The sequence below is a fragment of the Eufriesea mexicana genome, unplaced genomic scaffold (genome assembly GCF_001483705.2).
Source record: "Eufriesea mexicana isolate 0111107269 unplaced genomic scaffold, ASM148370v2 scaffold202, whole genome shotgun sequence".
Taxonomy (NCBI): domain Eukaryota; kingdom Metazoa; phylum Arthropoda; class Insecta; order Hymenoptera; family Apidae; genus Eufriesea; species Eufriesea mexicana.
The window spans coordinates 687885-715287 of NW_016908372.1; the positions used below are offsets into that span (position 1 = coordinate 687885).

Sequence of the window (27403 nt, forward strand, 5' to 3'; positions counted from 1 at the left end):
AAATTTCAAACCCGTTGTGTGGAAAGGTTAGGCCGGTCTTAACTTCTCGAACGTGTGTCAATCCATCGAACGTGGATTATCGGATGACAGAAGGATAACAACTCTTGTAAATGGATTAAACACCGCGCGCACGAACTGTGGGAATTATCGAAGATCGATATACTAAGCTACGCTCGACCTGGATTTCTGTTTAACTTTAAGCAACAAGAGCTACGACGCACTTCATGATCGGGAAAGTTAATCGACATTGAAGGATCCTACGAGGGGGAGCACGTTCCAGGAATCATCGCACAGGAATTTTAAATAAACATCGAAAGAATGATTAATCATCTAAGAGCGTCTATTCAAAAAATAGAAATTGTAAAATCGGAAACACCTATTTTTGGAAATTTTCTATGATACGTTAGAGGCCAATGTTAAGCTGAATCATCGTTAGGGTACACTTCCATCTGTGAAAATTTGTATAAAATATGTAATGCGTACTTCATGTAATATAAATTTATTGGAAATAAGATAACATCAATATTATAATAATAAAAAAAAAAAAAATAGAATCGAAATGTATGAAGGGTAGATTTCAGATTTTCAAGGTGAGTGATAGAGACCATGTTGTCTATCAACGGGGTCTGAATATTTCCACATTTTCACAAAATATATTTTTCACAGGATATACTATACTTGTCCTAAATGTTAAACCCCTTGCACTATGATCTAAAATTGTTTAATTCTAATTAGCCACTATATATCTATTTCATTCGCAATAGAATTATGAAAATTCGTAGGATTTATTCGAAATTTTGAAAATACGTCAAATATAATTTTGTTTTAATATGGAGTTTAACACGAGAAGCTTAGAACGAGTTAGACAATTAATAATTACCTATAACCACTGAAAATATTCGAACAAATAATAATAATCGAAATTTGTGGTACAACTTCATCGACAATGTACCATTATACAATATTTCTACTTAATTACCCAAAATCCAGCACGAAGACGTACCACAAATCGTCTAATAAATCGCAAGTCACTGATCACGAACCATCCAACAAATCCAAGCGCGAAATGTTTCAAAAAAAAAGTGCCAGCAATGCGACTCGAGAGTTCTTCACGGATGCATCGAATTACAAGGGTGTAATTTTTCCATGACAAAGTTACGCGGCGTAGCGCAATCACATGCCACGGTAATCATCGGAACTGTGCAACAGCGAGTTTCACGGTTTCCATGGGAGAGGGTACGTGTGGGAAGAGGTTCCGTTCGAGGGTGTAGAACTCTGGAAACGGCGGCAAACCCCCCGGGAAATCAGGGAGGCACGGGACTTGGCCGACTACGTACAACCGGATGGATCGCCCTGGTCGTACGCATCAAGGATACGTTCCTGGTTTCACCGGCGTCGACATTAGCCGTGTTTTCGTTCCTGCTCTGAAAAGAACGGGGAGTAATTTGAATTTGGAGAAAGGCAGTAGAGATCGATTTTCGATCGCATCTTCATCAATTTCTTTAAAAAATAAGAAACAAGTACGCGAATATGCGAAAAGAAGGGAAATAGGTATGCGAATAATTGGTGAAAGAGGTATGCAAAGTAGAATGCGATTAAAGGGTTAAGGGTGTCTTTATGGTTGTCAACGAAGGGATTCTTGGAGTGAGTATAATGCATGTCATTTGTGCGTCATTTGATGTGTGGTGAAACTAAGTACTATACTTGTAGAGTATATTATTATCGCGATAACATTCTTCTGTGAAAATATTTTTTTAAATCGATACCTATTGTAAAAAGTGATATCATTCGACTTTCACAGCTCGACGACAACTTTTGTTTTTATTTCTGTTATTATCGTCTCACTGTGACAAGAATTAAAAAGACATTCGTTCCTATTTTTATATTTTTTCAACTAGTTATTTGAAATTTTGAAGCTAACGAGTTAATGATAGAGCTAACGTAAAATATTTTTATTAATGAACGTAACTTATAACGAGATATTAAAAGGAAATTCGTAATTTATTTGAGACGTGTAAAATATTTTTATTTTACGACTCGTGATTGTAATTTGCAATAATTATAAAATGAATATAAAATATGTTACTCGTCTTTGTTACATTTTGCAGATTATTTAACGAATCGTGTTATTTCCTGAAAATAAGTTTAAAAAATAAGAACTATCGTGGCATTATCGCTAGTGTTGAACTTATTTGAAATTCGATGTACACATTCATGCTTCTCGTGGGTGTCCGATTATATCGAATTACGATTGAAATTATACGATACTCGATATTGTTCGTTGCACGGGTATTATACGAATTAGCTAATTAAATATTTAATTTAATTTTACAAGCTGAAATACGATCGACTTTTCCGTTATTTTTATTTCATCCCATGCGTCGGAATGAAAATTATCATACTTTTATTTAAGCAGGATATATATTTCGCGATGATTGAATAGAGGCAATTCAATCGATTTGTTTGCGTCGTTATCCACTGATTCGAATCGAAGTCACGTACTCGACACGCGCGAAGTTTATACAGTATTAAGCTAATATATTACTAATTCGATCAAATCTTTTATTAAGCGATAAAGCGCGTTTTGCGATGTTTCAAATTATTATAAAATTCCTACGAAATTATTATAACATCTTTTTATTTAATCTCAAGGAGGCGTCATTTCCTGCATTTGCTACGAAAATCCGAAATCTGCCAAAATGTCGATTTCAGTCGTGGTTGAGTTATGGTATACTAAGATTTAACACTGTAATTAATAAATAGCTAATATTTATTAATTAATCATTAAACAACAGTACAGGTCTAAATTCAAATTACAATGAATCAAAAATTATTGTCAAATGTTACATGCACAATAAGAAGAAAGGCGTATTAATTCAAGAAATACTGAATTTTCAATCGGTAATTTGCAATAACAATACAAATATACTTTTATTTTATATTCACTCTAAAAGAAATACTAGTTTCTCGTGATATATTATAGAGATGTATTTAATTAATAATATAATATTTGTTTAAAATTATTTAATAGCCATTTGTGTGGAATAAAATTTCGAAAAGGATACGAGATAAATCAATTCTACGACGAACGGGAAGATAGAGCAGCACGAAACGGAAACATACTTAAACCACGCATTGAAGTCTCCATCAAAAACACACGAATGTTCGAAGGTCCACGGCAAACGAAGACCAGAATGGCCCATGTCACGTGCGCGACATTCATCAACGTCGGGTCCTTCAAAGGACCAAAGGACCTGCTCTATCTCTACCTTTTTCCTAAGTCCCCTTTGGCTCTCTTCGGATGCACGCGTCCAAAACGGCACGTGACTGGATAATTGTGTCCATTGATGCCACGCAATCGATAACGTTTGAAAAATCTATCGAACAGGTTGCGGACATGGATCGACAGCAGGTGATTTGACCGATTGTTTCTGCATTGTTCGATCCATCAGCATCGCTGATCAGGAGTTGAGCAACTTTGAACGACCAAGCAGATTGGCGACGATTGGTAAAGTCATGCGAAGTCAGACTTAGTTTAATAAATATAGAAAACTTTCGTGGAAAGGGATTTTGAAGTAATTTTACTGTAAATTAAGTTATTGAAAGTAAATTTCTCAGGATTTTTAACGAAAATTTAATTTAATTTAATTCATTTTATTTTATTAATTTTTAATTTTATTTTCTCGCCTTGACTAAAGTCAGACGTAGCTGAATTTAATATCGCTGGAATAGATTATTTGTTTGGTGTAATATTATGGAATATGTATAATTGATACAGGTATAATATACTTATAAATTTTCCGGGTGCCTCGTAATTATTCTCCAATTTCATTTTAATTGCGCATATTAATCACGTATATTAACCTTCGAATGATATTATGTAAAAAAAGAGCCACGTTGAGAATATCGAATTTTACTAACAGCCCGTAATTTTCATTGCCAAAGTTACCTCTTTATTAAGCCATCGTGTACGTTCTCATTAAAATAATTGTATACGTAATAAATTTAATTGCAGTCAGGTTGGAATTACCTCGACGTAACAGTCAACCGATATCGTTTGTCTTATCGAAGGGACAGCGACTTTTTGAATAACTTTTCATTTCTACACATGCAGGCACATTTAATCTCTCGAGCCTTTCAACGTATTACAATTCACCATGATTTCCAACTTTATTATATCGATACATAAACAGTGGACAAAGTTAGTATTCGAACGCTATATTTCGAGGGAATACTTTACCTCAAAACTTTGATTTTAATAAAAATTTATGTATATATGATATAAATAATGGATTATACATGGAATAACCACTTTACTGGCAGAAAATATCTTTGAAAATTTTAAAAGAATTTCTTTTTGTTATTGAAAAATTGTCTTATATATAAACAAGCCTTCATTAAAATCAGAATTGTTGAAATACAAAATTCTCTTAAAATATTTATAATTGCAAACGACACAATTTCAGAAAATTTATTTATTAATTGGATTGCAAAATAAAGAGTAGCGTAGTAAACAAGAAATCGTATAATAATTAACACGTAGAATTATTCAATTTCGATACCTCGCACACTGTTACATTATTTTAAATTTGATATATTAATTAATATCGAGCTTCGAAATTTTATCAAATGGGGACCTAGAGGCACCTCTCGAGTGCAAAGGGTTAACATATGATAACGCGTGACATTGCGTTGTTATAGCGTTCGAATGTCGATTTTTCAAAATACTCGTTTCTGATTAACGATTCTCGCTTGCCCTGTATAAATCTTCGATCGAATTATCGAACGATACATTTAATATTCTCGTTGCAGTAACGTTCGATTTTATTTTCCACGGAGATATTGCAGCGTCGCGATGTCTTTCAATTTTATCATCCGAGGGATCCGCTTTTTACACCGCAACAACTTTCTTTACGATTCTCGATGGTTTCATCAAGGAAAGGTCAAACATTCGCGGCTTCCTCGGTGCCTGCGAAAAAAAGGGAGGAAGGAAAAGGAAAACTATGAAAACGCGATCGAATTAAACCCTTCCGGTCTCGTGCATAAACTTTAATCACAGAATTTTTCTGCTTCCGACGATAATCGTTTCGCCGAATGCCCCGGTTGGTCTTAATTATTCTAGCAACGGTAAAACGCAGTAATTAAGGGAACGTCCAAGTTTCCCCGAGGGATACCGCAGTCGGATGAAATCCAGATCATTCCCTTTAACCCCCAGGGATACGGAATCCCACGATCAAGAAGCCCGTGCCAATTTCGCGATCGTATCGGCAGCCGCGGGACAGATTCGAAATTGATTATAAAAATAGCCGCTTTTTCATAGGGTAGATCGTTATCGGTTATACTCGTGGAACTGTCGAATAGATTTTGGCAAATTGTTGCCGATAATGATATTATTTCACATGGGTATAATGGAATTAAGAATTCGTGATTTCTGTTTCTATTTGTAATATTTATTTATTTAGTTTTGCTTAATTTATTCAATACAGAAGTGAGAAAATTGTGGAAATAATATCTTTAACGAAGAATAATAAAGAATAAAGAAAATAGTGTCTCTAATGCTCGCAGTACGAGAATTTTGAACCCGTAAAATGACATGCTTTCCCGATTTTAGTTTGATCGACAAGTGATCTATACATAGGGTATTACTTAACTCCATATTTTGACTTTTAAAAATTATGGACCCAAGCGATTCTTTACATTTAAAATGAAATTAAAATATTCCAGACATAAAAATTACAATATTAAGTATCGTAAAATGTTAGAAAATTTTTAAATTAAAAATATACTCCCAATTTTTGTTTTGCGGAGTAGAATTGCTTATCACATTTATTAATCACTCTATGTTATTTAATTTTATAAAATTAAATTAGATTTATTTATTTCAACTATTTTATATACATCTTACATTTCCTTTGGTTCTTCGTTATCGCGATTGCTATTTATTATTCTATATTCTAATCTATTCTTATATCTCTGCTAGAAATTAATTTTACAAATTCTACGTATATTCATGTTTCTTAGAAATCGTAACTTATATACTCTTCTGAAGTAATCATTTATTTTTATTTTTCTCTATGAACAAAACTATTTAATACGTAACAAAATCATTTCTTTCCAATTCCTGAAACTTGAGACACCAATATTGATTAATTAAAATCATCATGAAGGGTATACAAAAATTCTATTGCACAATGCAGTTCGCTAGAGACGCAGATCAGAAGAAACGAGAACGAATTAACACCGAATACGATTAAAGCTAACACCTGAATTCCTAGTACCGACACCACTTTTTCATCCAAACTACTTTCTACTTCGCCACATCTACAACGTTACGTCACGTCAACGTCATATTACCGATTCTCCTTAGCAAGGTATTAAATTCTACCATTTTTTCTCCGATTTTTCTCTCCGGAAACGCACCCCGAATTATCAATCTGCGATCCTATATAACCCGAAAATCCAAAGAAATTGACGTGAAACGCGTGGAAACTCCGCCAGTTTACCCAGTTTTGCTTGTATATTACGTTCGTATTAATATTCACAGAGCTCGAAACTAAAATGGAGGCAAACAGAGCGGCGAAAGAAAGACTTTGTCCTTCAATCGGGTTTCTGGCCAGCGAGTTTTCCAGCTTGGATTCGAGCAACCACGTCCTGAATGCGGCCGTACGGACCACGTATTATGCCAGTTCATCGCTTGGCAGGTTGAGTAATCAAGCGTAATGCTTTCGTGTTTCGGGCACGCTCTATTTGCACCACGCATGATAGCCAACGCTAATAACGTCCCATGAGGACCTAATGTCGAGCCTTGCTCCGCTCATAATCCAAACTGTGCGTGCGCGTCCACAACTTTCCGTTTCCCTTTCCGCCGTATACTCGTTGCAACCGTTAAGTAATATTTTTTCCCCCTTTTATTACGTTTTTACAAGCATTTTTTAAATTTCGGGACATCATTGTACCTGAGATTTTGCGACATTTGTAATTTTTCCGGCTGTTAAGGGGTTGAAGATGTAAATTCATAGTAGAGGAGAGGTTCGTTGATACGTATTGGTGATATATTGGTTTGGGGATTGGTAGATTTTTGAGTTTAGTTTTTGATTAATTTTCTTTCGTAATATCTTTCGAAAGATTCTTTGAATCATTCTTGCTATTATTGCAGTAATTAGAGCGATTAATTAGAGTAGTTAAATTTCTTTTCTTTCGTAATTAGTGTAAAAATATCGTTTGAATATTTCTGCAATGTCAAATATTGAATATCGCTGAGATTTTTAGTTCGCTGAATATTTAACTTTTGCGGTAAGAGAGATGGTTACAATTTTAAGTATTTTATTTAAAATTGTGAATTTATTTTAAAAAACGAAGAATATTATTTGTGACGTGGAAATTAATTTATTTTCGAGCTTCGTTAAGCATCGTATCTCGTGTAATGCCGTGAAATTGATCCATAAAATTTCTGGAGGGTTAAGGGTAAGTTCGTTCAACGAAAACAGCGTCGAAGCTTGCATGATTAAGTAAATGGTGGATGGCAGACCCTTTTGGCTTCGGGGACCATCGAAGCGAGGCATATAATTATTAACAGGCTTATAATATATCGCTCTTATAACGAGCTTACAATTTTGGGGAAGAGCTATGAAAACAGAAAGATTGCAATTTCCATGAGTTTTGAAATTTGGAAATATATCGAAACGCGCCGTTTGTATATACCAAATTAAGGTCATCTGTCAAACAAAGCCACGCGAGTTTTTTCCAGATCTTTGTCATACGCGACGTATGTCGCAATGGTCGCTGAAAAATGCGCCATAAATCATGAATTACGATTCATTATTATAATTACACGTGAGTGCCACATGTGTATCTTCCTATCAGATATGCTCGATGATCAATCTACGTGTAACGCCACTCTTTAGCGCGTTGTATAAATAAACAGGGACGCGCGAATATCGCGTGACTTTTCCTCTGCAGTAGCCCCTATTTTGTTCGGGGAAAAATATTTCGCACGTACCGGCGTAATTTGCACAGGGAAATCAGATATATCTAGTTCGAAGGATGAAAGTTTTAGCTTTCCTCTGTCTCCCGTAGGTTCTACGCAAATTCAGTCACGCGAGTCGGCCATATTTCTTTTTGTAATGGAGATGACGAGTGTCTGTGAATGACGACGAAGGTTGCGATATTAAATCGCGAATTAAATTTTAACGTTAATATCAAACTAATGTAGTTGCGCATTAAACGAAATAAAAATCTGATGGTGACTGAATCACGAAGTATAATAATTATTAGTAAAAATACGGACTCTTCGAGGCGTTAATCAAAGATAAAAATCCATTCATCTCTATCTTAGAACCTAGATAGAATAAAAAGCAACGAGAAAAATAAAAGAATTCACGTCATTACCAGGAGAAAATTTCGAATAATTCTCTAATATGACACTTGAGTAAAGTGAAAGAATAAATCGTACAACTCGAACAAGAGACTCGTATGTAAAATAAAACAATGGATTCTACAATTCGAATCAAAAATCTCGAAGAAGAAATCAGGAATAAACCTGTTACACGTTACCTAGGTAAAATACAACCAAAAATAAAACAATGGATTCTACAATTCGAACCAAAAATCTCGAAGAAGAAATCAGGAATAAACCTGTTACACGTTACCTAGGTAAAATACAACCAGAAGAAATCGTATAATTCGAGGAAAAATCTCATTTCAGGATAAAGAAACTACGAATAACCCTGTAATACAACCTGCAAATGAAATAAAGAAGAAAGCATGCATGTGATGCAACATCTAGCTAAAACGAGGACTAAATAGTTCCATCGAAAGTCTTCTGATCGTCACGAACCGTCGAACTTCGACTATTCGTCGCTTCTTCGTTCCCCAGAATCTGATGCTTCCTCTCTTCCATCCTGCGTATCGTTCCTTCTCGAAGCTAGCCATCGAAGTCCCCGTCGCGAAACACCAGTCTCGGTGCGTGAGCCCAGTGGAACGAACACGCGTTCGTAGGCTGGCACAAAAGTCACTGGCATCTCTCGTCTCCTAGATTCTAATCAAGGGCTGCGTGTACCTATTAGGGGCAGTCATTGTGCGTGGGTGCACCGTGAATACGAGCCACACGAGACTGAGCCAGCTCTCTCGCCCCCTCGTAACGCTGCGACGAAAAGCATAGGGGATGACTTACTACCCAGCGAGAACGTCACTTGTCACGTCCGATTATGCGTGATTCCCTTATTTCCAGGTTGCAGATACCGCGATCCTCCGTGTATACAGGCGAGCCTGTTTTGTGCAAGCACGCCAGACACCCTACTCTACTAGCATCGACGCAGCCGCGACTATCTAAACGCGCTCGCCTGTTCCGCGTCTGCAGCTTCCATTCTTCCCCGTTTCTCTTATTGCCCTTTCGAGGGGTGGCTCTCATTGTTCGCGTGGAGAACCGATGAGAATAATGCCCAGAAATTTCGTAGTCGCTGATCAAGAGAGGCGAGTCCGCTGTCTTCGCAGCAGCGTTCCACGGAAACGAGCTAAAGTCGCGAGGATCCCGAGATTTCGAGGAGGATGAGGTACAGGTATCTGTTGCAGGTGTAGGAGATGTTGCGTCTTTCATTTAAATTCAACGCACTGAATTTTGGGAATAGAGACAGGCTAGGCTACCGAGTTCTACGATATGTAGAAGTTAATTAATGACAGGTTTTCAATGTTTTACATGATACTTTGGACTATATGTGCATTCTATTTTATGCCGGTACGATGAGGGTGGGTATGTGGGATTTTATTGCGTTGGATGATGTTACTTTCTATTTCATAGGCTAAGGAAAGAGAGATTAGTATAGAGACTATATAGACAAGTACTACGTGTTTAAACAATTTTTCAGGGATCATTGACACAATCATTGTCGGTGTGACATGACACGTTGATAGTTGGTTAAGAATAGGACAATTATTTGCTCGAGGTGTCAGCTCTTCTTCGGTATAATTCATTTCTATATTTCCTTATGTTCAATTAATTACAAGCTTCCTTACTTGAAGTTTGACATCCCATATGGAACCCATAATCTTCCTCTTCCTTTATTATAATTCCAAGAATATACAATATACGTATATCGTCACTAGGTCTTGCTTGACAACGATTAGCGACAGACGGTTCTTTAAGGAGATTCTGTTTGGCTTTGAATGGTATATTGTATGCTTTTATATACCGCGTGCTACTATGTCCAGTATTTATATGGACCCTTGGTAGGCTATGTATTTTGTTAATTTGAAGTACGAGGCTACTGAATTATTACCTCATACTCCAGGTACTTGGCGTATATGATACCCAAGTGTCAATGTGCCATTGCGTTTTATCTGGGGTACGGGGGCAATATGATATTTCCTAATGAGTAATAATACCGCCGAAATGGTATTTCAAGGATTAACAATATACAACGAATTCGTTGTAAATCCAATACAACCGGTCATGGTCTAGCCACCGGAATTTAAAAAATTCGATTTTTATCGAGACATATGTTACTTCTGCAATAAGATCAAATCCATCGATCCTCGTCAGCGCACCTAAACTCTCAGACGTGATCCAGAGAATCCTTTCGACCAGTGGAAGCCGAATTGCTCTTGGAAGGAAGAAGCAGGCCAAGAGCCTGACGCAAAAACAGACGCGACCCTACAGGCTTCCAGAAGTTATCGGGCTACTTCCGAACGTTAAATGTTATATCCACCAGCTATCTTCCAGATCGTGCATCTGTCGCGCATTTCGGTGAATCACTCCGTTCATGGACGGTGGGCGCTGCTCTACATTATGGCTTCCATAGTCCACGGGTGTTCCGGGATATTGCGTACCCGTTATAGACTTCGTAGTACTCGATGGTCAGCTGCGGAAGCGCTCGTGCCACCGGTGAAACCATAAGGCCTGCAATTATGGGGTTTGCGGTCGGCCCGTGATGATTTGTTGGAACGATCCCCGTAATTAACGGGATGACTTTCAACTTCGTCCCGGCTTCTGCTCGCTCGGAATCTTCTCGCGTGATTTTCTTTTCGACGTCTGCCTTCTGGTGGGAGAGTCAGCTCTGAACTCGATCCACGCTCGGTCTTGCGCTCTGATTTCGTTTGAAATTCGTCGAGATAGAGTCGAGCGTCGAAAACCAACCTAGATCGTAGACGGGGAACGATCGTATCGTGGTAGATCGCGTTGTTTAGGTCTCTACTCTGTTTCATTTTCTGCCTTTTCACGGTCGTGTTATATTTCATCGACAAGGTATCGAGTGCAATAAAGTTGGAGGTACGTATCGATGGTATAGAGATACAGTAGAGTAGGGATTTATTGTAGGAGCTATTTTTACGAGTTTATCAGGCTTAGAAAATGTATACCGAAGAAAGGAGTGTACATAACGGTGGAAAAATCTCGATAAAATTACTGATACAAGATTATCTGCGAAAGAATTATCGGTGTGAAGATATGGTTGACGTTGGATGTATCTCCTGCGCTCTAGTTTTGTAAGTTCCTTTGATTCTTACTTCTTTCATCATGCCGGATTGAACTGTTTCTCCGGCTGCTCGCTGCACGCTTCTCTTTCTCCTTTAACTCGTCTTCGTTTTGGACTAGATACGCAATGTTGAAATTGACAGACAGCCGAGTCTTTTTAATGGAACATAATACTTATCGTATATTCGGATTCTAGGCTAAAAAGGTTTTCATTGGAAACACAATGCATGTCTCTATCTATATATATTTTTTTCAATTATTAATATATAGTGTATGAAGTATTATTGCGAAACTATTATTACGTATATGTAACACCAGAAGAAAATCAAGAATTCAGTATTTCAGGATCCACCTACATCAACGATGCATTTCGATCTTTTCCAACGATGTATTCCTAACATTATATATTCCGCCGTTTCGATTCTCGTTATATTCGACTCTCGTGGTCCCAAAAAATATTACCTTTCATTAAAAATGTGCCAAAAAAATGCATCCCACCTGTCATACCCGAAATCCGCGAGACAAAAGGACACGTTATGCTCATATCCTCCCTCGATCCCTCGAAACCGTGCAGCACATGTGTGAAACGCGTTTCGCTACTCGCATAACAATAAAGCGTTATACTCCGTATCACGTGTAATTTCGGATTGCCGAAAAAACAATCGTTCGTTCGTCCACTCGTTCGTGTGTCTTATGCAAAATGGAAACACCGTCGGAATTGAGGTTCCGCGTGTGCACGTATGTGCCGCAAAATCTAAACGAGATCTACAGGGACCGAGATGACGACGGGCGAAAAATCGGCGAATTTTTCGACGCGAAAGGCATCCGGTTCTTTCTATTAATTAACCAGCCGGGTATTAATTCGCGTGTCGCTCAACTGTTTACCAAAACTCTCTGTACGGTGGTACGCGGGGCCTGGACAATCGATATGAAGCACCAGGGGGATCCCCGGGAGGATCGCGATATGTATTTTCAGAAGCGACGCGCTCGAGCACACCCTCGTCTGAAAAGTTTTGTTTGCATGCGCTGCCTTTCATCGGGGATATTTACCGTTTGATCTTATTATTTCATTCGTCTAAATTTAAACACTCGAAACCTACCCGCAGCGCCCCATCCACGCTTCTGCGGCCGCAAAGCTGCTAATTGAATTGGAGAACGGTTCCGAGAAACCTTCGATCCGACTCTGCGAATTTTCCTTTTTGCAGTTCGAGATATACGGGGTGAACCATGTAACGTGACTCGATTGTCTCCTGCTACGAGCACGTAGCACGCTATATCGTGTCTTTAAGAAAACCAACCCCTAAGCTTAGCATTGCAAGCTTAGAGATTCCCTAAACAAATTCTGTCAAATATCTCGGTCTATGGGGTACGGACCATACCCTATCCACTTGGACCATAAACTAAACTGGAGAAACACGTACAGGAGAAAATCAAAAAAACTATGAAGAGAAAAGAAAGAAGAAATTCATATTATTAATATCAAATACAAACAGGAAATAAACTACCCTCCCAAGCATCGACTCGATCATTCTCCAAAAATTCTATTCCCTTCCCCTTCCTTTTACCACTTTACATAAATGAAGTGGAACAGTAAAAGAAAATCGCGTGTCTTTTAATGACCAAGTTCGCTCACTCCTAACATCACCTTCGCCCTCTAATTTCTACTAATCTCTGCATCGACGTCCAAATAACGTTCCGGTCCATGGTGGAAATCCGCTGGAGCACTCGGCGAGTGTTCTCAGACGAATGGAGCGAGGAAAAGCTAGCTAAGCCGCAGGAAAGTAAACCGATTCGTTAACCACGTTACAGGCACGCCGGTGTAAGCCAAGCCAAACATTGACATGTTCAATCATTTCGATCTCTCCACCTACCATCGTTCGACGAGCCCACGGTCTCGCACACTGCACACGTTCAAAGACCAACGGGCAAGAGAAAGAAGACGAGAAGGGTCGAAAAGGGAGAGGAAGAGAGACGAAGATAGGGATAGGGTGCAGGATCGTTCGCCATCTGGCCTCGAGAAAGGACCCCGGCACCAAGGGGTAGAAATTGAAATGAAAACAGGAGAGTCCAACCCCGGCTTGTCTCCGGTGCTCTCGTCAATGAGGGCTATTAGGGGACGATATGTTTTTCTTCTTTCACAGATTTCTCTGACGCGTTGACTTTCGACTTGTCAGCGGAATATTCCTCTTTTGTTTCGGGTACCAGAAATTCCTGCAGGTTTCCGGACAAGCTTTGCCAGTAGCTTGTACGATAATATGCAGTTATACATTACTGCTATTATTATTAACTACGTAATAGACCATTTTTCATATTCTTTTAATTAATTTAAATTAACTTGTCTGTCGCATCAAATGATCCAATTCGCTACTACCTTTTCAAGCTAAATTATAAAATGGATAAGAAGGAATAGAATCGAGCGTGAAACGCTACAAATACATCAAAAATACACGATATTATGCGAAATTTCTATGAAGAAATGGCTTCCAGAAACACGAGCAGAAACACAGGGTAGTCATTACAGGACTAAGTGTTAAACGCTCAAAAATTATCCGCCATTAGTTGTTGAATAATTCGAAACCACCAATCTGCGATTAGTGCAAACAACAACTATCAACAAACAATCTGCTCCATAAATGCAAAAGATACAAAATACAAAGACACAAATATAATACGCTTAAAATATAATAATATAATACTTTTCTCAAAGATCGCTGTAACGTCATGGAAACACGTCGAAAATGCAAAGTGCAACTTCACCAAGTTTATTAAACAGTATTAAGAAGCTTAAATCAGACTTTCTTACTATGACTACATCAGATTGATGCGGAATAATGATTTCACTTCGATAATTCTTCAATCGATGATCGAATTATATACATGTGTCGAATAATAAAATTCAACACAGAAGTGATAACGATACGAAGCAAGCATTTTGAAGTATCCTAGTCTGTGAAAAAAGAAAAATGATAAAAGATTAAATTTGTTTGAAAAATTCCTAATTTGCATATCAAGATATATAAGACGTCTATAAATACTTAATTCGATCCTCTTTAATTTCATTGCTATCTCTGGTAAAGTAAATGAATTATGTTTTGCTAGGGTCAATAGAAAGCACATTTATGTTAATTTGACTATTCAAAATATCGTGGAATGCCTCTCTTTTATAATTCTATCTTCTCTCTTCCATCTTCCAGTATCAATTTATTCTCGTTCATTTAATTGGCATGGTCAACCATATCAATCGACGGTATTATTCTGCTCTCGAGTAATCCATTCCGGATTATTATTAACGTAACAATGACTGGAAGCTCGAAAAGTTCTGTTCGAGAAAAAAGAAATGAAAAGCTTACGGGGTTTCATGCGTGCATGAATAGTATGCTTATATAGCTGCTTCTTCCCCTGTCAGCTATGGAAAACCTACGCCTAATTGTAGTCGAATCAAGTTCAAAGAAGACGTGATTTTCGTAGATTATGGAATTTTTAGCATTAATACCTCGCAAGTAATTCTATAAAACTGTACAGAAAGACACGTTTAAACTTAAAACAAAAATTCTTTATTTTATCAGTACAACGTGTTTTTCAAATATTTCTTTAATTAATTCTAGGACTTAAATTGAATTTGCAAATTTCGATGCCTCCAATACTGTATCAGACGTGGACTGTAATACTGTGGTAAAATAAATTCTTTAATTATTAAATAAATTACAATTTCCCCAAGTTTTTAATCATCTATTTCAAAACAATCTTCTATCTTTCCTATATATTGAATCGAGAGTTCAGAAATAATTTTTATTTCGAATTTGATACGATATTGTTTCGCAATATACATTGCACGAAAAATTTGATCAATCGAACAAGTTTAAATAAAATAAAATAAAATGGAAGTAAAATAAAACGAAATAAAATGAAAATAAGAAATAAAGTTCTCACGGAATATTTCATCATAATACGAGAACTAATTATAAGCTGAAACAGGAAGATGGGTGAATTTCAAGAAATAGTTAATGAATTAGACCGCGGGTTAAGGAACGGAATAATTCGGGTAAAATGAATAGGAGTACCATGGGCGGATTTACCTAGATCCAGGGCGCGCTATTGCGACCATATAATAGAGGAGCGACGATCCATCACGGTCACCGATTCGCGGTTTTGTCACTGACTATTGTGGACAGAAACAGTTTTGCGCGACAATACTTGCCGTGCCACACCTACGTACACGACGAATGCGAGCGACAACGAACGCCGGCGTTTCAGAGGAATACCTCACGGGTGTCCATGGCATGCATTGCAAATTACAGGTAGATTTATGGGCGAATCGGGACGTCCCGTAGCCCCAGTTCCCATGCTTCCACGGCGTAATCGTCCGTGAAGATCCGTTTTTCCGTAAATAGTCTCGCTAGTAACGCCATTCGTTTTTTTCCTTTTTTGTACCTCTTTCGTTCGTCTCCTTAACCCTTTTTCACATTCTTATTCCTTTTTGTCCGTTTCTTTACTCTGTCTCTGAAATGTCCATTTGCTTCGGAATTCACGAAAAAATTGCTGTAAATAAATCTATGCTAGTTCGATGGCGTTTGAGTTTCAAGCATCGAATGCATGGAATTGTGTTAATTTAAAAATTTTTGCAATTTAGGTACAAAATTGTTTGTAAATTAAATAAATCGTTGTCAGTTCGATGGTGTTTAAATCCCAAGCAACGAATGTATGGAATTTTGTTAATTTCAAGATTTTTGCAATTTACGTGCAAAATTGTGTGTCAAACTAGATTGTACGTAGATTCTCTTATGCGTGTAAATTGCTTCTTAATGCGTGACTAGTTATATAGTTTATATAGATGGGTATTTAATTATATGGTGTATTGCGTGAAAGAGATAGGGATCTGAGAGTTGGTCTGAAAAGAATTCACTTTTTGTTTTTAGAATTGTTTATAGAATTTTTGCCTGTTTTAGAATTCACGAGAGACTGACTTAAAATGAATTGATATCATTTCAGTAATGGGGTTTAAATCGAGTGTAACGAGTATATGGAATTTTTCAAGAGAAGAGATTTTTGTATCGATGTTTGTAATAGTTTGCATGAGAAAATCCGTGAGATATCTCCGATAAAATTTGTCAAATATACACAGATGTAGACTTAAATTCGTTGGACCGTGCGAAGGGGATATAGATTTGATAGTCGGATTAAAATGTACTATTTGTACGCTTTTATAATACGCTTTTGCCTTATGGATTTCTCTTTTCGCGTTTTGTGAACGTAAATAATTCTGTTTCCCATTCGGAAATACAAAGGGATTAATGCACGAATGTTCTTTCAAATCGGACACTTTTTTAAACAGCATAAAATATATAAGAGGAAAAACAGTAATACTTCTATTCGGTAAAGGATAACACAACGAGCCTACAAATTCAAGGATTTTCAAAAATTCCACTCCCTTTTAAAATTTGAAAATCTTGGAATAATTAAAAGTGTTTCAGAAAAAAAGCAACAATAATACTCGTGTATTCGGTAAAATTTATAATTAATAAATTCACGCATGTAAAGCAATTAATACGCGAATATTTCTTTTGAAATATAACAATTTTTTCGATCAATACAAAGTATCTAGAGAAAGAAGCAAATTAATAAATGCTTTTCATATAAAAATTTGAAAGCTCTCCAATCTACAAAGAGGGTAATAAAAATTTCAAATTTTTCTAAAATTATATGTTACAGTTAAATCATAAGGACTCGAAATAAAATTGCTAAACCTCGGCATATCGCGAGTAGTCATCAAAGTCGAGGCTTTCAGGTAAACGACCTGAAGACTTCTAAAGTCTTCTCTAACTTCTAAAGAAATATTCCAGCGTTTCGACTCTTGCTGAAGCTATCTTTGCGAATCCTCGGGACGTTTCTTCTGAAAGGACAGGGCTTACACCTGAAAGCCTCGACTTTGATAAGCGTGTAACATCAAAACCACGGAAGCTCGGGTCTCAGACCGCAACTAATTCCTCCAAAGCAAAATAATCTGTTAATTTTTCCTTTCTAATCTGTCAAAGCTGCCAATAGACCTCTTTCTTTTTTCGATGAAACCTTCTAGATTCTAATTTGTTCTAATATTCACTTGTCACCTTAGCCGAAACGGGCGCGTTCGTTTCTCATGGCACAAGCCTGAACCAGTCGGTCGATCATTTGGGCGGAAAAAGGAAACGCCCATGGCTTTACCACGGAGTGAATGCTCCGTAGAAGAGGCGTTAAACGCGACAAAACCATGACATCCGGTGGACACGGGTCGACACGTGGCCGTTCAATGCTCTTAAGCCAACCACTCGATGAAGACAGCCAAAATGCTGTTCGAAACGTTGTTTAGCAGTTAAGGCGATTTATTCCAAGCTTTTCCCGCTGTTTTGCTACAACGTCCTTTAATTTCTCTGTTTCGCGACAGACAGTGTTGGCCATTCGTTGTCTATTCATGCTCGCCAGCATCGTTTCGACAGTGTTTTCAAACTGACTTATTGACGTGTCACGCAAAAGGCGATTGTTCGACGTTCTGTTCTCGTCGAGCTTTATCGAACAGGCGTTTAAATAACGCACAGTGTATAAGGGCCGAGTGAATTTTTCAGGGCCTCCTCGTGGAAGCTACGGGACTGTTATAATAGCGAGAAAATGCATGATGTTATCGAATTGATTTTATATTCTTGTGAACTTTTTTATTTATTTGAAGCCACTGTGCACTTCTGTGGGTCATTTGTGAGTACATAATAATTATAATAATTACTGTACAATTAGATACACTTGTAGTTCAATAAATGTTGATTTCGAGGATTTTATCGTGTATATTGTTATCTAGTGCGATTAGATTCATCGAATTAACTTACCAGAGAAAAATTCAATAATTTGTTTAAAGGGGAATTCGGAATTTTATCATCTACCTTTTCACTTTGATTTATATTGGGCAACTGATTAATAATTTATCGGTTTGCGTTATATCCTGATCACAATTCTGTAACAAGCTTTTTCTTCAGTTGAAGATTCGAAAATAATAATATTGTCTCCTTAATATCGTTTGCAGTACGTATCTGCTAAATAGTAATTCGATGCAATAGAAAATAGTAGTCTTTTAAATAAACTCTCATTAGAGGAAATAACGAAGTAAAATTACAATTCTTATTTTATTCGTTACCGTAATAAAGTATTTATCTGCTATTACTTCTTCTCGGGTAGCCGCTAATTTAAAGATGTCCGACCTTTGAAAACTTATTAAAGCATTTACCCTTCGTATTCATGTGGAAACCCGGAGATTCGGGAACCAAGCGAGAAGGCAAATTAAAAAGCCATTTTCTTCTTGAACATGAAACGAACTATGAATTACGAAACAGTATAAAAAAATCACGCTTTGAAATTACTTCCAGACGGATATTCAAACATAGAAGAAGACGTCTGAGAAAACAAGAAACAAGTTCCGTTGAAGATTCTTCCGCTGCCGGGACAGTATAATGAAACCATTCTGGTCAGACAGCGGCGTAATACAAACTGGCCTCCCTCGTCCTCCAGCGAGTTTCGAGTCCGAGGACTTGCTCGTAGGACTGGCCTTGTTGGTCTCCTCCTTTCAGCTTCGTGTTCCCGCCTGTTCGTGCACACGAGACAGATAGTCAGACGGATAGATGAACAAATGGAAGGAGAAACAAAACGACCGCACAATTATCTTAATGGAGTTGTGGACACCGGTGGGCATTATCGATTCAGTGCGTAAACGTCGCTACGCCACTGTTCTGTCCCGTAATTTTTATACCACTAAAGACCTAGGGAAATGTGTAGTGCCTAGGAACTAAGTTTCGGAGTAGAAAAATAATTTCTTATCTTCGATAAACTAAACGGGAGATCGTGAATCGTAATTAGCAAAATTATTAATGAAAAATTTGCTTCTATGCTTCGAAACTTTGTAACAGATAATATTGGAACTAGGTGTCTGTGCATAATCTTTGTTACCGATTTTTACACAGAAATATGTAGCTTTACAGATAGAGCTACGTGAAAAATGGAAGAATAAACGTGCATGTAAATATTAATTTGTTAGATTTGACGAGTGAATAAAGTATCATTAATTCTAAATATTTCATTAATTTTCTATTGATTTTGAAGTCGATTAATGGAGTTTTTATTTTGTAATTTGTAATTTTATACTATATTAATTCTTTATTTAGGATGTTAGTTAGAAATACCTTGAGAATGAGAGAATAATTTATCAATTTTCATAAATAAATAGAAGATTATCGAAATTAATTATTCGTCAATTATTCGTTAATATTTGTTTCACAGGTTAACCCCTTGGCTTACCATTTAGGTTCCGATGGTACGTTCCATAGTCAACAGCAATGTCGGACACGTCGAGCACCTTCGTGCGAACGCGACGAAGAATAACACGTAACTGAGACAGGAAAACATCGGCGAAAATGAACCATGAGCCTGATCGGTATTGTTTACGTGCAGTTCTATCTACACCACGGTTCCCGCCCGTGATGCTCGTGTTTGGCCCGATTTCATTACCAAGAGTCTTATACGATATTGTAGGCGAAGGGGTTACAGCTGTCTGATATATTAATTTGTAATTAAACGAGCACAATCTGCCCCATAATTTTTAAAACGTCACTAATTTGTTAGTTAATTTTTATAGATAAATATAAGATCAAATTATGACTATCTATCAATCGTCCTATTGACAGTAATTAAATCGATTAACGATTACTTTATTAACCTCCAACAGGTCTTCTTGGTGAAAAATATAAAATACGAGCCCCATAGAAAAGAAATCTCGAAATTAAATAACCCAAATGAAATTATAGTCACCAATTAAAGGTACCAATTAAAAATTAAACATTAAATAATTTCGACTAAATTACATCAACAAGTTTGATTTAAACTGCTGACTGTACTAAAGTAAAGAGCAATTTCTCGACCAAATTCCCGCCAAATTCAAACGTCCGGGTGATTCATCGAATCCCTATGCCCCGAGGTGACCAAATCATGTTTCTTGTTTTTTCAATTATTTTTCATTATCGTGTCGGTGAGTGTGTTGCAACAAGACCAACCTTCTCTCAGGTTGGTACAGAAGTGGCTCACAAAACGTTGGAATGAACAATCCACTCATCCCAGCCGCCACGTGAGTCGCACGTGCCAGGAGCGTGCCGGGACAACTGGTGCCCCGTCGCTTCTGGCACCATGTGCGCCAATGAATGTGCACCCGTGTGTAACACGCGTCTTCTTTTTGCAGCCTAAGATCACATTCCCGTTCGTAGGTGTTACCCTTTTCCCGTTGTTACTGCTTACGTGTCATTGTTCCCGAGCTTTGTTGCCCGACTCCACGCAAATGACTTTTGTTCCATTTAACCGTTAAAATCGGGGGTGCTAATTGTAACGGGTGTTGTGGTTTCGTGTGAATATGCAAATCTCAGGCTAGTTACCAGATATTGTTATCTCATGCCCTTTTAAGTGGATTTAAATGACTTTTCTCGTTAGCTGGATTTTTAAGTTCATAGAGATAATAGTGGGGTGTGTTAAATTGGTTAGTGGTTTATTCAAGGTGTAATTATAGTAGAAAGTTGTAACGAAGATTTATTTAGTACGTTCCACTGCTCGGTGTATTTTAGTCCAGCTGGCAAATATTTAGAGATGTAATTGTATTAATATCACTGTTGGATCCATATTGCTATTTTCTTGCATTAAAGTAAACGTGGTTATGGAAGTTGTGGTATAAGTATAGCTCGACGTCGATTCGTAGAACAGGGAAGTTAATGAATAAATTGATAACGATCAGTTTCATTCAATTTTAGAACGTGTCGAGTTCGATTATAAATTCATGTCCTTCGCTTCTTTAATTAAACACTTTATAAAATATATCTTTTATATATTCCTCCCAATCACTAAATTCACTTGCAGTGATTAAGAGAAAGAAATATTTAGCAACTAATGTTGTATTGATACTAAAAAACATTAAAGGGCCCATGAAGAAAACGCTAAAGAGTCCAAATGGTGGACTCATTATTAAATTTGGTGGAATGGTAGATTAAATATTTAATTTTTAATTTTTCATTAAAAATTTCGCATTCAACGTTGTCACTTTGATCACTTGTCTTTGCGATTTATCTTTTCATACAGGTATAAGCAATTTTCCAATTCTTCCCTGGCCATTTGACGAGTCATGGTAGGTTTAGTGTTAATAGCGAAAAGTTCGATATAGAAGTTTCTGGTGTTAGATAACCAACTTGCATAAATTCCAACATTTTCTCACACAACACACGTTCACGAACGCGTCAGTTGCGAATAGAATATTTACTTCCACCACGAGTTAAGCTGACAGATAAAGATCTCGTTTTCAAGAATTCACCGGCATGATGAACCGTCGAATAAACTATCTTTGATGTTCCTAGAAACGTTTATGGGGCCGCAAGTAGGGGGCCGCAAGTAGGGGGCCAACTAGAGGCGCCCGCATTTTCGACAACTATGCCACTCAACTTTGAAACTATGGATGATAGCCCGTCTCGATGATAAACAACTCGAAATGCAACTCCTAATCGCACGTAACAATACCATTGTACAATGAGTGTGACCAACTGCCGTGTCTGACACTACATCCTCCGCGACATATGGGGCAGAGTCGATGGCCTTGTACTTAATGTTTCTGCTTTGTACCCCTCGGTACGAGTGAACCTTGACAACCACTTGAAAAAGTAAGGGTCAGTGCTTGAGAGATAGTCTGCTTTAGATACCGATACCGATGATCAAAGGTTTTTTTACAAATTCGGAAATTCTTCGTAGATAAAGAAATAAAGAAATAAATAGGGTAGTTATGTACTATACGTGTAAATTGGTATTAAATGGATTAATAAATATTTCGTGACTTTTACTAGATTTGGTTAGTCGTCAAATGCATATTTCTTAAACTGTGAGCTTGAATTTTAATTTTGCCGTTGTTTTTGGTGTTTCTTGTTTTCATTTAGGGGAGAATTTTTTGGCATAGCTAGCGTAGGAGTATCGTATCTAATTAAAATAGATGAACTCGATGCCAGGTGTGAAATTTATATACGAATTTACGATAGTTTAACTTCTTCGTGTGGCTTAATTTATAATACAAGGGACAACCTGTATAGTAAAATATAAATTGCTTAAATGATTACTGCAATGCATGAATTTGTACAAGAACAAACGACGATCGTAAGAAAGTAAATGAGTAAAAAATTAGAAGAAACAGAAAAAAGGACAGAAATAAACAGACATAAAGGTCAAATGAAATATCAAATTAAAAGAGACTCACGTTCTTCCTTGATCGGAAAACAGCTTGGTGTTTCGATCTTCCGTTCTAAAACAAAAGGAAAAGAATAAACTAATTAAGTTCATTAAAGAAAATCATAGACCGAACTTAAACGTAACGTGATCTTTATAATCTTTGCGAATATAAATGAATAAGAAAAAAGGAAAGAAATAATAGGGGAAGAAAATTATCAAGTGTTGAAGAAACGAATGAAAATGGCTGTGAAAATATTTCCACTAGTAGTGGCACAAATAAATAAACTGCAGTTGACATTCGGATGAACGGAGTTTCTTTATTGTCTCGTTTGCGGTTTTATCGCAAGATTTCAGAAACGCTGAGACAATGCGCCACCGTATCCTGGCGGGCACCATAACGTTTTTATAGGACATTGTGTCAGCCGTGTTTCAACTCGACGACACTTTGCTCGCGGTGCGATCATAAATAATTTACCTACGAACTAGTATATTTTCGTTCATCTACTACCCACCTGCATAACATCCTGATTTATCATCCACTTTTAATCTAGTTGTTCGTGCATTCGGATTATTTATGACCAACGTTAGTATGGCGATTACGTCTGTGTCCATTATAAATAATTGGAAAGCAATTAATGAAATTAATTTTTTCAACAGGAATCGTAATTCCTTTAGTTTGTAATATATCGCGAATTAAAATCCTCAGAAATTCTAGAAATGGAACATGAAAAATTGATTTCGATATAGGAACGTCAGCAATCCCTATTCTGCTTTGCAATTAATTTCCATTTGACAGGAAACAAAATTGAGAACTGAAGTCTAGTATGTTACAAAATAGTAATTAATAATTATCGATATTCGATTTACCGTTTACCTCTCATATTTGTTTTCAAAATACCCGAATAATCATTTCTCTCCATTTTATTGACTTACAACGAAATTCTTCTTAGTATCGCCCAGGAAATTGTAATTAAATTGCAATAATTATATATTAATGTGTAAAATAACTGCGTTTATTGGTACATTAAACAAAATATATTGTACAGTATATACGTACATGGTCACTAATATATATTAACTGTATACGAATATTAAACTAAGAAATCAAATTTAAAGGAACACTTTTTAGTATAGGTACATAAAGAAAGTTAAATTTCAAACTCACTAATTAAGTATGTTCTATTAATAGTATTACATCGAACGTTTTATACCTCTAAAGACACACGATAACATTCTTAAAATAAAATTTGTCCTAAATTGTAACATTTCAACTACTGACATACTCCACGCTTAACACTCAACACATATTGGTCACTCGCGTGATTAGGCGATAACTACACGAATCTTGGAAGAAACGGAATAAAAGAACAGATAAATATTAAACAATTAGACATGTATTATGAAAAAAGTCGTGAAATGAAGTGACAAAAGCGTTAGATACAAAATTTTTAATCGCAGGGTTAGAAATAGTGCCAAAATTATGACCACAGTCCACACTTAACAAACCTACCATGATAAATAAAAGCAAAATGAGCAAACAGATAAATACTGAATCATACAATTAGACATACATATACGAATTATAAGAAAAATTATTTAGACAGCGAAAGCGACAACACCGAATACGAAGCTTCTAATGAAAGATTTTAAAATGATCTTTTAAACTTAGACCGAATTAATAACAAATATCACGTACATCAAAGATTGCTCAATCGTTCGAGCTCACTGGTCTCGGTTGAAACCTGGCATTATCATACTTATGCAAGCCGAAATAGACGAAAACATCCGGGGCGCGCGGTTTAAACGGTATTTAGTTCCCATCAAGAGCCACTTAATCTCCGATCGCGTAAACTCGAGCAACAATGGGGTACGCGTGCCGACGAGGGGGTGCGTGATTATGGTCGGCGAAACTTCATCGCGTTGTCACGTGGCGGCGGAAAAACGGGCCCTGGTGTTCGTACCCCGTGGAAAAACCGAACCGCAAAACCAGAAAGGATCCACGAGTACCGCCTACGAGGAAAACAACCCCGAGTCATGCGTTCCCACGTGCACGGACCACACGAAACGGCAACCCCTCGAGCTTTCGGTGTAACGTTTCGGATTACACGGTATTTTGCTGTTGCTCCCGATGTTTGCTTCGACTGATCGAATCGCTTCGAACGTTTTGTTACCGATTCTGACGCTATCCTTTAGCCGAAATTTCAAGAGTTGCAACGAATAGCGGGCCGAGTGGTCGAAGGTGTGCGTACCAATTGGTATGTAGGAGTAAATAAGCGTGCAATTTGTTGATACCTTCATGGTACCACAATTAATTGACATTGTCAGGTTGAAAATTAATTCCGAGACAACTAAGTTTTGGGATTGGAGTATATATATGTGCAGAATAAAATTATAAATATGAAATTTAATTAGTGTTTCTTTACACTGGTCATCTAGATAGATTGTAAATCAAAATATGGTAATTTAAAAAATGAAAAGAGGAGAGTGAGAGGGAATTTTAGGAAAGTATATTTATATTTTATTATTATTGTTATTTTATATTTAACGAAAATTGATGGCATAAAGATTGAGAATTGAAGAGTTCTTTAAATCATAGTGCTTTGGTATAGTATACAATGACAATTTTATACTGTAATAAAATAGGTACAACGTGTTATATCTTATATGTGGTAATAAAAAGAATATTAAATTGTAGGAAGAATGTAGGATCTATATCTCTATTAATTTTTTTCTTATTGTCAGTAAAGTATAAAAATGGTGTCTGGGTGATATAACTTTCAGTACTAGAACATTCGAATACTACATATCTCTTGTAAATAATAATATCTTTTGCAATATAAATTGAGATTTTATTAATATGGAAGCTACATATGGATGTCACTGATAGTAGAATGATTTGTGGCTTCAGATTTCATTGAGTATGGAAGTTAAATATTTATACTGCCGCCATACTTCATGTATAGAATTTTTAATACTATTTTCTGGAATGAAAATTATAAGAAATACTTGGAAATAATTTCTTCCTCGTACAATAGTATACTGTTGACAAACAACCGATCTTTTGCAACGAGGAATAAATTTTATCGATTTAAAATAAACTTTCTTCGTTAAAACTTCTTATCCAGTGAAAAAATAACTCAAAAATTTAAAAGCAAAACAGCAAACGCACGATAAGATTCGCAATTTGGGCATACTGAAAAATCCACTTCGATTTACATTATTATATAATCCAAAATATATCATATAGCTAATGCTAATTTTAATCCCGTTAAACTGTTTTAAATCTTGTCTACTTATCTGTTTCTTAATTTTATCTATACCATCAGCCACATATCGCGATAAACAGCATTATGACGTTAATCCATGATTTGACATTTTCTCTCGCGGTTTGACGCGTTTGTTTCAATAAACAATTTCGAGAACGGACGATCGATCAAACCAACGATTCTTTTATTGTATAATAAAACACGTGACGAGATATATTCGCATTCCTCAGTCGCAAAACGTATCGCGAGGCGAGATCGAACGACTTTTCGATGGAAGTGATTCTTTAGGGCAGGAAATCCTTGTCCACGTTCTTCCATACTTACGCGCAACATGGAAGTTCGGCGTTTGTAGCAATGACGAACAAAATTCTTAATCTTATCACGGAAAAGTCCTCTTCAGACAGACGAATCAATGACGCGCTATGGTATAATAGTGTTATCTGAATGTTAGTAAATGTGCTAACTCGCGTGGACGCTTCTAAAAAAGGTCGACCGTTGTCGCGGCGTGTTATCAGTGGAAGAAGTTTCACGAGCTAAAACATGCATGCGTCTACCATGACTTTTGCGTAGATCTGGCACAGCCGCTTATATAAATAGTCAATAACATACCGACAGTTTTAAAATCCATCGTGGCCTAACAGTCGTGTCTGATATCGCACGATGAAACGGAAAATGGATTCGGTGTAACGCGTTTGATACAAGATTTGCAATTGAGATTAATAAAACGAAGAAGCGATCTAATTTATTCTAAAAATAAATCAGTATAATATATCTACTTGAGAATTGTTTTCAAGTACTCACAGATAGATATTTTCTGTTTGATCACAGTAACGTACAGGGTATTCGGACTTTTAATCAATGAAACAACGCACGTTGACTGAGAACATTGGAAATTATACCGAATCTGTAATAAGATACGAGCCTCGAGAATGCGACATAATCGGTAACATAATCGGAAAAGCATAGAAATTGGTATGAATTCGTAAAATATCGGAGATTAACGCATTTTCCACATTTTTTCCCACAAATTTCACTTATTTGCGCGAGAAACATCGATGGAGTGATAGCAGAACGCGATAGTTATCACATTTCCGGCTGTCGATTTCGAATTTGCTCGCTGAAATTGCGTATTACGCTACTTTTAATCGACAGATAAACGAAAAACATCAACTTTTCCTATATATTTACAGAAACGTACCGAAGATAACGATTTCTCCGCAATATTTTCGTCGCCATTCTATAATACGAATCTCCTTTTTAAAGTTCCTTTTCACCCAAATACTCTGAAAAGGAACACCAAAGGACTCTCTAGCATTTTGTCATGAAACATGTGCATGCGTAAACGCCAAAACAATGTATCGAGGCGACCATAAACACAGCATGAACACGATAACTGGATGAATCGAGATCTGCT

At 36.7% G+C, this 27403-nt stretch overlaps 1 protein-coding gene across 1 annotated transcript in view; it reads right to left on the bottom strand.

The window, feature by feature from the left end:
- Lim3 (Lim3 homeobox protein) overlaps positions 1–27403 on the bottom strand; it is a 69433-nt gene that overhangs the window by 32477 nt on the left and 9553 nt on the right. The window contains exon 2 of the mRNA XM_017911398.1: positions 22752–22796. Within this exon, the coding sequence (XP_017766887.1) occupies positions 22752–22796 (45 nt within the window). The remainder of the gene's footprint in view (positions 1–22751; positions 22797–27403) is intronic.